Here is a 15,076-nt window from a genome sequence, read left to right on the forward strand (position 1 = left end):
CTGCAGCGCCGTCCTTTTCCGGCCTCCGGCAGGGGCAGGGCCGCGCCGAAGACCCGCGCACCCGGCCTACCTCCCCTCCGGCGCCGCACTCCCCTAGCTGCTCCCCAATTTGTCTTTTTTAAAAGATGCCTCCCGTCCTGGCCAGTGTGGGTCCAGTGCCCCGCCCCTGTCAGGGGCGAGGTTGGGAGTCAATAGATCTGTCTCTCTCACATTGAAGTTTCCCCCTCCCTGTTCCTTCCTCTCTCTCCTTCCCTTCCACTCTTTCTAAAAATCAATGGAAAAAATACCCTCGGGTGAGGATTAACAACAACAACAAAAACAAGGCTCCCCTAAATGAATATAATTAAAAATCACTCAAGTTTCTCATGGTTGTGTGTTGTTAAATGTAATGCTACCCTACTTACCTGATTATTTACACCTGTAGCAATGTTTTCACTGGAATGTTGACTTATTCTCTATTATTTATTCAATGCCTTCTACATGTCAGGCACTATGGTTTACGTGCATTATCTATAAACCTCACAATAACACCACAGGGTATTAACCCCTTTAAATTTATTTTTATTTTATTTATTTATTAGTATGAACCCCTTTTGAAAGATGAGGGAACTGATGCTGAGCAAAAGGAAGGTTTGGGGCTTGTTCAAAGAAGCACAACTCTAGAGAATGAGCTGGGATTCCACCCCTGGTCTGCTTCCAAAGCCTATGCTCTCTGCTAGGCATGAAGGTTTGTTTTGCAGTGACTTGTTTTATTTTTATGGTGAATTATTCCCTCCATCTGGTAGAAGGCAAGTTGCTTGTCCTCGCATCTGGTGTTGTTTTAGGGGGGCAACATGATAACAATGGAAAAAGTATGGTATTTGATAAAATTGTCCATGTTTCTTGATCTACTTCTGGGAATCTGTAATAAAGAAATAACATGAAATATGGAAAAGAGTTGAATGCACAAAGCATACTGAAGCATAATAAAAATGGTTATAGTAATGGTAGGATATCAGATAGTTCCCCTCCCTTTTCTTAGTTCTCCAAAAAATTTTGTAAAATTTAAAGAGCATATGTGTTAATGCAACCAAAGTAATCTTAACAAGTTTCTCTGTCTCATTTTCCTTATCAGTAGAATGGGAAAATGCCTATTTCTTTGAATATTGTGAAAATTAAATGAGATGAAGGCTATAAAGTGCCAAATGAAATACCTGGCATGTAGAAGACATTAGATGAATATTAGAAAATAAAATAAGAATGTTTTCCTCTGGTGTAGTACAATGTTTTCTCAATTGATCTTTTTGTAGTGTTTTTATGAGGATTGTTCAGAAAATGAAATTACCTGCATATTTTGACAAGGCAGGCTTTATTGGAAAAACTTATACTTTCTCTGGCATCGCCTTGAGAACTGACACGTGAACGTGTCACATGTAAAACTCCTGCAATTCTTTAGCAAATACCTTATTGCTAAGTACCAAAGGCTCAGTAAGTGTTGCAAAACAAGTTGAGACACTCCCCAATAATAAAACATCAATGAGGGGACAGTGGTATATTTTAGCCCTGTCCAGGAAGTAGGTGAACTGAGAATGGAGAGATAGCATTTAAGGATTAAATCTGCACTCTGCTTATCGTCTCCTTCAGTCATTACCTGCCAATTATGTTTCCAGGTCTGTTCAGTCTCACTCATAAGGATCGAGTTGGAAAGTTATTGCTTAACCAGGAAATTTATTTTACTAGTGTCTAAAGACTAGTGGATGATTAGGAAAGCTAAAAATATGAAGAATTTTTAAATATACCCTGATGGTCTAAAACACAAGTACAATCAAATCAGTTTGGGGGGAAAGGGTCGTACATTTCAGAGGAATTCAGACTGGTGGTGCTTAGCTTTATTACATCTGAAATTCAGAAGAAATCTTAATAGCAGGATCATATTTTAGCTTTAAATGATAATAGATTCCTATATGATGTTTTTGCTGAGTGATATTCAGTGACAGAAGGGGAATTTATAGTTGTTAAGGCTTAATCTACTAATTTAGTTAAAATTGAGATAAATATTATGCAAGCAGATAGAATAAAATTAAACATCTCACTGCCCTTTCTTGGCCCTCTTAATCTCTGTAGTCCTAAAAATTTTTTCGTACTTGATTATTACTAACAGGATTAGATATATTAATTGACTTGATGTTAGTGGGATTGTTGTGAGGCCATACTAATTTAAATATTTCAAGAGAGCCCTGGCCGGTTTTCTCAGTGGTTAGAACCTTGGCCTTCAGACTGAAAAAGGGTCGTGGGTTCGATTCCCATCAAGGGCACATTCCTTAGTTGCAGTTCGACCGCTGGCCCTGGTCGGAGCACGTGTGGGAGGCAGCCAATCGATGTGTCTCTCACATCAATGTCTCTCTCTCTCTCTCTCTTCCCCCCTCCTCCCTTCCAGGTTCTCTAAAAATCAATGGGGGGAAAATAGCCTCCAGTGAGGATTAAAAAAAATGTTTCAAGAGAAGAGAAAGACTAAGTTACTTAACTTTGTTGGTATTATGTTTTAATTATGAATGTTATTGTTCTTTTTGTTTTATTTGAATGGTTGAAAATGTACTCCAAGTAATGTACTCCAAAAAGAGGGAAAATTGATTGTGAAAATCTTTGCTAAAAAATTTAATGTTTTCCTTTCTCAAGGTTACTTGAGCTTGTGTATTTCCCTAAATTTCTCTTTAACACTCATTATACTTCACATTATTTGTCCAAAGTCTGTGTTTTTTACTAAACTCTGGGATCCATAATGATATGGATTCCAAGGCCCAGCAAAATTCCTGGAATAGAGTATTTGGTTGATGAAGACTTAGGGAATAAATAAAGATATGAATAAATGAATGATTAGCTAATATATTATTGAGAAATTATAATTCATAGGAACTTCAAGTGCTGAGTGGAAAGAGAGACACCTATAAAGGGAATATAGAGTTCTGTTGCTGGTGGTGGATGCCACTGTCACAATAGGCAAAAACTGAGTGTGCTATGCATGTAAGTCACAGAAAAATTTGTTTGCTTCAGACCCTCAGCTCCTTCATCAATAAAAACAAAAACAAAAATGAGACCTAAAAAAGAAGTTGAGTTTAGCTAGAGAAGACCTGGTAGATGTTGGGGATGATTAGTACAGAAAGAACTTTCCAAAGAACACCAAATATAAAAGGATGGAAGCCACTAAAGAGAGGACCTAAGAGGAAGTTTGTTGATATTAAGAAAAATGGGGAAATGGTCAAGAAAAGGTCATAAAGTCACGCTGGGATCAGATCACATGAAGCCCCCCACTCTACCACCTCTTCCAATGTAGAATTGTAAGTTTCATGAAGAAAAGAGCCAGGCCTGTCTTGTTTGCTACTGTATTCCCATAGCCTAGCATAGTCCCTGGCAAATTTCAAGAGCTCCATACACATCTGTCAAGTGAGATAAATTGATTTTTTTTGTTGTTGTTAATTCTCACCCGAGGATATTTTTCTATTGATTTTTAGAGTGGAAGGGAGGGGAGAAGGAGAGAGAGAGAGAGAGAGATCTCTATGAGAGAGACACATCGATTGGTTGCCTCCCACAGGAGCCTACAACCAAGGTACGTGCCCTTTGACCGGAATCTCACTTGGGATGGGCCGACATTCTATCTGTTGAACCAAACCAGCTAGGGCGATAAATTGATTTTTAATATTATTTAAACCAAACAACAAAGCAACAATTTTCAGATTGAAATAATTAATTGATATAGGTGTATTTAGAGGCATAAACGTATCTGCCCACAAAGACTGATACTGACATTCATTTCTTGCTTTCACTTAATCTACTTCTTCCACTTGTAAATATGCTTTTTATGTTGCTATAATAACTCTTATATGGAATTAGTCTTATTTTTGGTAATATAAATATATTAAAAATCTGATACATAAATATTCCTAGAGGCTATTTAAAGTATCCCTAGATATATTTTCTTTTTTAAAAAATATATATTTTATTGATTTTCTACAGAGAGGAAGGGAGAGGGATAGAGAGTCAGAAACATCGATGAGAGAGAAGCATTGATCAGCTGCCTCCTGCACACCCCCTACTGGGGATGTGCCTGCAACCAAGGTACATGCCCTTGACCAGAATCGAACCCGGGACTCTTCAGTCCCCAAGCCGACGCTCTATCCAGTGAGCCAAACCGGCTAGGGCTAGATATATTTTCTTTATAAATTATTTAGTAAATGCTTTATTTCCAATCTCATCCAATTTCGAGATAAAAATTTTTCTCCTGAATAATCCCCCTCTACATCACAAAGCTGTTAGTGTCATTTGATATTTCCTTTCATAAAACCAACATATGTCCTCCCTCTTACTGTTAAATTTGTTCATTTTGTGTATAAATGTTTCATGCATATTTTTGAGACAATATATAGCATTATACTTATTTTCACAATGTTCTTATTTAAGGTTGTAGAAACATGTATACTATTATATAATTATTATTAATAGCCTATAGTAATTGCCAGAGTTTAAATGAATAGAAAAAATATAAGCTCTTAACCTGTAAAAAAATTTAATGTTGTCCCATAGTAAGCCTATCTTTTGATTTGAATAAATATATTCAATGCAAATTAAAACCTGGATGGATATATTTCCTTAAATGTATTTAAAACTATTAGTGGAAGGAGTATTTGCAATAGGAGTTGTTTCCAAATCAATTCCTTTTTTTTGAGTTACTAAGTAGTTCACTTGGTAAACCTCTTACCTTTCTGTACCATAGTCCTTGGAAAATGTGTTTCTTACTAATAACTTTTAAGTATTAAATAGTAAAAGAAGGAACTGAAGGGCATGGGTAACATTTTAGTCCTTTACTTTCGAAGGTTGTGATTTTGGAAGATAAAGGAATATGTGGAGAGTATATAATGGGACTTAGTGGAGAGGCTATAGGAAACAATTTTTCTTTTTTAATTAAATTTATTGGGGTAACATTGGTTAATATCATATAATTTCCAGGTGTACAAGACTATATGATCCAGTAATTCCTCTTCTGGGTATTTACCTGAAAAAAAAATTATTTCTGAGCCATAGCTTTTTACCAACAATGGCCTCCTGACGATGGGTAAGAGGCATCATAAGGAAGAAGGTTCTTCAGCACTAGAGACTTATTCCTATCAAGAAAGCTTTCAACATAAATATGAAGAAATGGTCCTTTATAAAACCATATACTAGAGAAGACAAAAGAGAACTATCGAAAGAAGTGTCTAGGAAATATATAGGTATTATATTTGAGTTATTTAGACTATATCACATCCTTCAACTGTTCCAGGAATATCAGGTAGTGATTTATCATTAAAAATTGTATATTTTTTGCCCTAACCTTTTTGGCTCAGAGCATCTGCCTGCGGACTGAAGGGTCCCAGTTTCGATTCCGGTCAAGGGCATGTACCTTGGTTGTGGGCACATCCCCAGTAGGAGGTGTGCAGGAGGCAGCTGATGGATGTTTCTCTCTCATCGATGTTTCTAACTCTCTATCCCTCTTCCTTCCTCTCTGTAAAAAAATCAATAAAATATATATATTTTAAAAAATTGTATATTTTTTCCTGTTATTTGAATTGCTTAATATTTATTTAATTTCTCAGTGTTGCACATAGAAATTTATGTAACATGTGGTTCCTATTCATAAGAATTAGAATGTAGAGCAGTAGTTCTCAAACTTCAGTGCATATAAAGACTTGGGGTACATGTTAAAATTCTGTATTATTGGAATCTACCCTAGACCCAATGAATCAAATTTATTGGAGGATGAAATCCAGAAGTCTGTACTTTTAACAGCCTACACTTTGTGAAACATGGGTGTAGAAAGTATATTATCCATTATGCTAAGGGCTTATTCTGAGAAGTTTTGGGTTACTTGATCATCAAATCTTTCTTTTATAATGTGTTCTGAGCAGTACTGAAGAAAAGATTTTTTTGAATACATAAAACAAAAACACTTAAATCATACTGTGAAAGTTCTTTTCATTTTAGAACAGTTCTCAATAAGGGAGGGAAAATTTTGCTCCCCAAGGATTATGTGGCAGTGTCTGGAGATATTTTTGGTGGTTGTAGCTGGGGTAGGGGTGCTGCTGGCATCTAGTGGGTAGAATTTAGGGATGCTGCTCAACATCCTGCAATGTGCAGCACAGCTCCCCACAACAAATAATTATCTGGCCTAAGATATTAGTAGTGCTGTTGTTGAGAAAACCTGGTTTAGAATGATCATGGACTGTTTGAATCCTAGCTCTGTGTCTTACTATAACTTTGGGCAATTTGGGCAAGTTACTTAACCTCTATGATTCTGGTTACTCAAAAGTTAAAAGCATAAAAATAGAGTACCTCATAGTGTTGTTTTGAGGTTTGAATTAAATACTGTACTTTCTATAAGAAGAGGATTTGCTGCCTGATACATATATACTAAGCATTGCAAGTACAGCAAGTCCCTGGATAGCATCCTTTTGTTGTTTCCTTATAATGTTGATGCGATGTCTTGTTTATATCAATTAACCTATGTTAAAATTGGTTTCTTTATACTTCATTTCACTTTTTGTCTAAAATAGCCACAAGTAGAATCTGGAACCATGGTAAGTAAAATAGGCAAATCATGTTTGAATTTGCTGGTATCTATCAAATTTAATTTGAAAATATAACAAAATTAATGACTGCTTCAAAGCAGAGAATGCATATGATTTTAATTTAATTTTGTCAGTTTTTTATATAGTCTGTCTCTATTCTATCACATAGATTTATGATCATTTCAACAAAACAACTATATGTGCTTTGAATTAGATATTTATATGTGGCATCTTCTTAAACAAAAGTCCTGAATAAACTTTCAACCTGGTCTGTGTAAATCATTTATAATATTCCAAATAATTTGTCCAATAGAAGAAATTAGTTCAGAGGAATTACAAATTCTCTTTAAAGCTCTTATAAGACTGCTTAATATATGGGCCATTAGGTTACTTTCTGAGTTCATTTACTTTAAAATGAATTTTGTTCTTCTTTTCCAAGATTGCTGCAGCTATTCAGGGTCTTTTTTGGTTCCATATAAATTTTTGAAGTATTTGTTTTAGATTTGTGAAATATTCTGTTGGTATTTTATTTATTTTATTTTTTAAAATATATTTTTATTGATTTTAGAGAGAAAGGGAGAGGGAGAGAGAGAGAAACATCAATGATGAGAGAGAATCATTGTCCGACTGCCTCCTGCACACCCCCCCCCCGGGGGGGGGGGGTGGTCAAGCCCACAACCCAGGCATTTGCCCTGACCAGAAATCAAACCATGAGCTCCTGGTTCATAGGTCGACGCTCAACCACTGAGCCACATCAGCCAGGCCCATTGGTATTTTATAGGAATTGCATTGAATCTCTATTGCTCTGGGTAGTATGGCCATTTTAATGATGTTCATTCTACCAGTCCATGAACATGGTATATTATCTTCTGTCTCTTTTCTCAAGGTTCTATAGTTTTCTGAGTACAGGTCTTTTACTTCCTTGGTTAAATTTATTCCTAAGTATTTTAATTTTTGTTGTAATGGTAAATGGGATTGTTTTTTGAGTTTTCCTTTCTGAGAGTTCATTATTGATGTATAAAAATGCCATTAATTTTTGGTGTTAATTTTGTATCCTGCTACATTGCAAAACTTATTAAATCCAGTATTTTTTTGGTGGAGCCTTTAGGGTTTTCTATGTACAATATCATGCCATCTGTGAATAGTGACAGTTTTACTTCCTCCTTTCCAATTTGGATGCCTTTTGTGTTTTCTTCTTGTCTGATCGCTATGGCTCAGATTTCCAGTACTATGTTGAATAAAAGTGGCTAAAGTGGACATCACTATCTTGTTCCTGTTCTTAGGGGAAATGTTTTTAGTTTTTGCCCATTGAGAATAATGTTGCATGTAGGTTTGTCATATATGGCCTTTATCATGTTGAAGTATGATCCCTGTATTCCCACTTTGCTGAGAGTTTTTATCAAAAAAAGGATTTTGAATTTTGTTGAATGCTTTTCCTGCATCTATTGATATAATCATGTGAGTTTTGTCTTTCAATTTGTTTATGTGATGTGTCACTTTATTGATTTGCGAATATTGTACCAGTCTGGATGAAATAGACACATTGCTAGAAAAATACAATCATCCAAAACTGAACCAGGAAGAATCAGAAAACCTGAATAGGCCAATAACAATTAATGAAATTGAAACAGTAATCAAAAACTGCCAGCAAACAAAAGCCCTGGCCTGGTTGGCTTGATGTAGTTTTACCAAATATTCAAAGAAGAACCAACATCTATCTCCCTCAAACTATTCTAAATTATGCATTTTTAGAATCCATTTTACTATTCCCTTCCTGATATTAAAAATTTTCCATTTCTCCCGAGTGGTGTGACGTGGTGGTTGAGGGTCAACCCATGAACCAGGAGGTCATGGATCGATACCCTGTCAGGGCATATGCCCATGTTGTGGGCTCAATCCCCAGGGGGTGGCATGAATAAGGCACCCAGTCAATGATACTCTCTCATCATTGATGTTTCTCTCTCTCTCTCTCTCTCTCTCTCTCTCTCTCTCTCTCCCTCCCTCCCTCCCTCTCTCTTACTCTTTGAAATCAATTTAAAAAACACACTTAATTTGTTTCCAATTTCTGTGTTTGTGCGCATTTTTTCTTCCTTATATATTAACATAATATGCAAGTGAACCTATTCTCAGCTGCTTTCTGTCAAATAGAAATTCAGTGCATACTTATTGAGTGCCTACTATATGGTAAAGTACCATGTGTATCTGCTCTCTAGTAGCTAATAGTTTAGGGAAGGAAACATGTCAAATATGTCTTAGAATGGTAAGTACTAGAATACAGTTAAAAAGTGTGAAATGTCTAGCAGGTTTGGAGGGGTGGTGTGAATATGCTTGTTAGTCTTGGTGTTAAGTTGCCTAGATAAAAAGAACTTTATATAATAAGTTTATTTTTTTAAATATTTTTTTTTTACATGACAAGTTTAGAACGGCATGCTCCCTTTGTCTTTTTTAGATGGTGTTATCTGAAAAGGTTAGTCAACTGATGGAATGGACCAATAAAAGACCTGTAATAAGAATGAATGGAGACAAGTTCCGTCGCCTTGTTAAAGCCCCACCAAGAAACTACTCCGTTATTGTCATGTTCACTGCTCTCCAACTTCATAGACAATGTGTCGTGTGCAAGTATGAACCTTCAACTACACTTTAAAATTAAATAACTTATAAGATTTTAACCATTTTTTCAATTCCAGAGAACTAAATTAGTTTAGTGGGTACATAATTAATGTGTATATCTTAAGATGTTTATACTAACACACAATACTACTGCTCTTTTATAGTCACTTCTTGGTTGTCCATATTAGTAGGGGGAACAAAGAGCAAGAATAAAGTATTGGAACCATCAGGAATAAATCTAACAATTATCTTCTAAATTGGTATCAACTTATATAAATGTATGCCAATAGCATTGATGGTAGTGTTTTATTATTTGTGTTTTCAACTTCATACTCTTGTTTTATCACAACAGCCCCAGAAGGTAGTAAAACAAATATTCTCTCAGTTTGGGAGAAACAAGTTCTAAAATTTTAACTGGTCTACCCAAAGCTAGAGATATTTATTAATACAATAATGGTGGCTGCATCCAAGTTTGGAATTTCAAGAGAACTTTTTTAGAAAATAAAGATGCATGATTTATGTTAGAGATGTTTCTTTTTTTCTAGATTATTTTGTAGTGATTATACGTCAATTTCACTTAAACTTTCATCAAATAATGGTTTATTGACTTATTTTACTGTTTCTGAATGATCTTAGGAATAAAGATTGATATTTTTTTAAACGAAAGTGCTATGGATAATTAAAAATAGTGGATTTTTAGCTTTTTGTGGTGGTGTTTTAACTTATATTTTAAAATCCGTATGTGTGATCTGGGAATTTACTTTAAATGAAATGACAAAGCAGCCCTGTGAAGAACTTAATTAAGTAAAAACCTTGGAGGCTTTCCAAATTCTGACAGCTTGGGCTCATGTGAAGGAATAGTCAGCCTCCTTTCACAATACTGTGTTATGCTACCCTACCCCTTGCTAACTCTTATTAAAGGATTTTTTTCCTTGGAGGTAGGAGATAGTCAAGGTATTTGGTTCCAGGGTGCTTGTTTTATGGGGTATATGGTGAATATAAATTAAAAGTAAACAGAAGAAGGAAAAATAGTAGTAGGTATTAACCATGAATAAATTTAAAACCTAGAGCCGTGGTCAGCAAACCATGGCTCTCAAGCCACATGTGGCTCTTTGGCCCCTTGAGTGTGGCTCTTCCACAAAATACCACGTGCGGGCGTGCACGTACAATGCGATTGAAACTTCGTGGCCCATGCGCAGAAGTCGGTATTTTGTGGAAGAGCCACACTCAAGGGGCCAAAGAGCCGCATATGGCTCACGAGCCGTGGTTTGTTGAGTCGCAGTTTGCCAACCACTGACCTAGAGTTACTCTTCAGTCAGTTCACTTACTGGCAATCAACAGTGTACAAAAATGTCAGGGAACAAACTCAGACTCCTTCATAATTTTGTATTAAATTCAAATTAATGAAATTCTTATTAACCTAAGTTTTTATTTGTATCTTACTTTCTACAAGACCAAATTTAAAATTAGCTCACATTTTCCTAAAATCATTCAAAAAATAAAATTAAGCAACAGCAGTGTGTATTATACTATACTAGAGGCTGGATGCACAAAATTCCTGCAAGGGGCTTGGCCCTCGCAGCCCCGGCTTCATCCAGAAGGTGGTCCAGAAGGTTGTTCGGCTGTCTGGTCTTTAGCATATTACACTTTTATTATTATAGACTAGGGGCCCAGTGTACAAATTTGTGCACCTTGAAAGGAACTGTGAGCCACGAGGCTGCAGTGGGCACACGGGCGGGTCTCAACCCATCCTCCACACCCCCACCTGGCCCCTCCCGCTACAGCCCCCAGTCCCCTGTCTGTGGGCAGCCCCACTCCCGCCGCTGCTGCCACTCCCACACACTGACAGTGCGGGCCCCGCTCACACCTGCTGACAGCGCAGAGCAATCGGGACTGGCAGTGGGTGCAAGCTGGGCTGGTGCCATCAGCAGGTGTGAGCACTGGGCAAGACTGAGGCGCGGGAGCAAAGAATTTTCAGTAACCACCAGAGGCTCGCCCCGATGATGGCAACTGGCACCCCGCCTTGGTCTGGCGCCCCCACTCACCTGCTCCACCATCCCTCTGCAGCCGACACCCTCCATGTTCTGGGCGCGCCCCCTGGTAGCTCACTTCACAGTGACTGGTTGTTCAGTTGTTCCGCCATTCGGTCTATTTGCATATTAAGGTTATATATATATATATATATATATATATATATATATAGAGAGAGAGAGAGAGAGAGAGAGAGAGAGAGAGAGAGAGATTTGGTGCTATCAGGATGAGAAGTATAAGAGAGATGCCCTACCCTCATCATCTGGTTAGGGAAATGAGTTCCACACATGAAAATTTTACTGGCAATATAAGAAAATTTAGGATAAGTACTCTATGAATTGTGTACATAGTAAGTACTGTAAAATTTCAGGAAGGACATAACAGGATTGGGTAGGGCTGGCCTAATGGAGAAGATAGGACTTGTACTAGGGCTAGACAGATGGATCAAATTTAGATAGAGGTAGAAGCAATGACATGTGCAAGGGTAAACAGATAAGAAGAAATAAAAAGCTGCAGTTGAATAACCAGTGAAAGAGCTTGGAGACTGTGTTCTGAAGGTAATAGAAAAGCAACAGTTTCCGAGGAGTTCCTTGCAGGAGAAGAAACTAGATATTAAGGATCTAACGTTGATAATAGCAATGAAAATAAATGGGAAGGGGTTGAGAAAATCATAAATGAAGAATTGTCAGATCTTAGAAACTTGAAAGCATATGGGCAATAAGGGAAAAGTCAAACATGACTTGAAATTCAGTTAATCTCAATTCCCTAGTTCTTATTTTTCACCCTAATAGTTCATCTGACTATAGTTTTACTAGTATTTACTAAGTAGCATTTTGTACTTTCGATTCTTAAGATGGATGAATCCTATGTAATAAAAAGCTAATATGCAAATTGTCCCCTTGACCTGGAGTTCTACCAGGAGGTGGGGCTGGCTGGCCAACTTCCTGTGTCCCATCCCCTTGGCTGGCCCGGACCCATTGGCCCCGATCAGGACAGGCTGGCCAGACCCCACCAGTGCACAAATTCGTGCACCGGGCCTCTAGTATTATTATATGCTTTACCCGGGAAAATATTTCAACCTTGTTTTTGAACTCTTAGAAGTAAATTGTTGTAGTCCGGTGTGACTCAGTGGTTGAGCATCAACCCATGAACCAGGAGATCATGGTTCAATTCCTGGTCAGGGCACATGCCCGGGTTGCAGGCTTGATCCCCAGTAGGGGCCGTGCAGGAGGCAGCTGATCAATGATTCTCTCTCATCGTTGATGTTTCTATCTCTTTCTCCCTCTCCCTTACTCTCTCTGAAATTAATAAAAACATTTTTAAAAAATTGTAGTAGAGACAATTAGCTGGATTTTCTGGTGACTAGTGAAGGGCTTTAAGATAAGAAATAGGCACAAAGTATAAAGTATAGACAGATAATTACTACTTTCTATTGAAATCCCTAACATTTGGGGTAAGACTTCTCTTATGCCAAAAACAATGACAGACTGTTAGCGTTTGTCCTAACCCCGTAAGCCAGTGGTTCTCAACCTTACTAATGCCGCGACCCTTTAACACAGTTCCTCATGTTGTGGTGACTCCCAACCATAAAATTATTTTCGTTGCTACTTCATAACTGTAATTTTGCTACTGTTATGAATCGTAATGTAAATATCTGATATGCAGGATGTGTTTTCATTGTTACAAATTGAACATAATTAAAGCATAGTGATTAATCACAAAAACAATATGTAATTATATATGTGTTTTCCGATGGTCTTAGGTGACCCCTGTGAAAGGGTCGTTCGACCCCCAAAAGGGTCGCGACCCACAGGTTGAGAACTGCTGCCGTAAGCAGAGCCTGACTTGCACCCCACCATTGGAAAAACTGTTGAGTCTTTGGATCTGTTTTATTTCTAATAAACTAGATTGCTTTTAAAAATGTTTTATATTTTATCTTCACAAATCTGATTGCACCCAGGCAAGCGGATGAAGAATTCCAGATCCTGGCAAACTCCTGGCGATACTCCAGTGCATTTACAAACAGGATATTTTTTGCTATGGTGGATTTTGATGAAGGCTCTGATGTATTTCAGATGGTAAGATCTTTGGTTTATTCTATTACGTAGGAATAGGCAAACTATGGATAAAGTGAAATACATCTTTTTCAATGGCTACAAGAAGTTAAATATGACTTGTTTTATGTAAGATCTAGAGTACTTAGTAAAATAAAAACTAAACTTGAGCTAGCCATGAAATGTAATGGTTAGTGCTTAACCTAATAGAATATGGAAATTGGGTTGTAATCAAGTAATACACACACACACACACACACACACACACACACACACACTTGTGGTAAATATACATAATAAAAATTAACATTTTAAAGATTTTTAGTGGACAATTTATCAAGTAATTTTTAAATTCACAGCATTAATCCATCATTATACCATCATTGTAATATTGAAGTTTTTAGTAGAGTTAGGTACTGTACTTATCTTTACCCCCTTGCTTCTTTCTTGTCTTAGTGGGAAAGATCCTTCTTGTTCAGAGCTTCATCCCTTTCCTGTGCCCTGGATCCCATATGTATGAGCTCTGTCAATCATAACCTCTCTCACCTATATTTTTTTAATTGATTTCAGAGAGGAAGGGAGAGGGGGAGAGAGATAGAAACTTCAGTGATGAGAGAGAACCATTGATCAGCTTCCTCCTACAAGCCCCACATTGGGGATTGAGCCTGCAACCTGGGCATGGGCTGCAACCGGGAATCGAACCGTGACCTCCTGGTTCATAGGTCAAGGCTCTATCATTGAATCAAGCCGGCCGGACAGTTGTTTAATTTTTTTAAAACATATTTTTATTGACTTCAGAGAGGAAGGGAAAGAGAAAGAAGCATTAATGATGACAGAGAATCATTGATCGGTTGCCTCCTACATGCCCCACAATGGGTATCGAGCCTGCAACCCGGGCAAGTGCCCTTGACTAGAATCGAACCTGGGACCTTTCAGTTCGCAGGCCAATGCTCTATCCACTGAGCCAAACCGGCTAGGGCTGAAGTCTATTTTTTTAAAAAATATATTTTATTGATTTTTTACAGAGAGGAATGGAGAGGGATAGAGAGTTAGAAACATCGATGAGAGAGCAACATCTATCAGCTGCCTCCTGCATGCCCCCTACTGGGGATGTGCCCATAACCAATGTACATGCCCTTGACCGGAATCGAACCTGGGACCCTTCAGTCCGCAGGCTGACGCTCTATCCACTGAGCCAAACCGGTTAGGGCTGAAGTCTATTTTTTTAAAGAGCAACTTAAAGTTCACTACGGAATTGAGGGGTAAATACAAAGATTTCCAATATACCCCCTACCTCACACATGAATAGCTTCCCCCACTATCAACATTCCCACCAGAGAAGTACATTTTTTACAGTTGATGAGCCTACATTGATACATCATAATCACCCAAAAGCGCACAGTTTACATTACAGTTAACTCTTGGTATTGTATAGTCTACTAGTTTGGACAAATTGTCCATCAATATGGTATCATAAAGAGTATTTTTATTTTCCTAAAAATCATCCATACCCTGCCAGTCCATCCTCCCTTCTAACTTTTGGTAACCATTGATATTTTACTTTTCTCATAGTTTTGCCTTTTCCAGAATGCCATATAGTTAGAATCATACAGTATGTAGACTTTTCTGATTGCCTTCTTTCACTTAGTAATATGTATTGAAAGTACCTCCATGTCTTTTTATAGCTTGATAGCTCATTTCTTTTTTTTAAAATATATTTTATTGATTTTACAGAGAGGAAGGGAGAGAGATAGAGAGTTAGAAACATCGATGAGAGAGAAATATCGATCAGTTGCCTCCTGC

At 37.4% G+C, this 15,076-nt stretch overlaps 1 protein-coding gene across 2 annotated transcripts in view; it reads left to right on the forward strand.

The window, feature by feature from the left end:
- MAGT1 (magnesium transporter 1) overlaps window positions 1–15,076 on the forward strand; it is a 42,767-nt gene that overhangs the window by 7,324 nt on the left and 20,367 nt on the right. For both annotated transcript variants that reach the window (XM_006082831.2, XM_023764056.1), the window contains exons 2-3: window positions 9,028–9,197; window positions 13,180–13,297. In XM_006082831.2, the coding sequence (XP_006082893.2) occupies window positions 9,028–9,197; window positions 13,180–13,297 (288 nt within the window). The remainder of the gene's footprint in view (window positions 1–9,027; window positions 9,198–13,179; window positions 13,298–15,076) is intronic.

Source organism: Myotis lucifugus, unplaced genomic scaffold (assembly GCF_000147115.1).
Source record: "Myotis lucifugus unplaced genomic scaffold, Myoluc2.0 scaffold_4, whole genome shotgun sequence".
NCBI lineage: Eukaryota > Metazoa > Chordata > Mammalia > Chiroptera > Vespertilionidae > Myotis > Myotis lucifugus.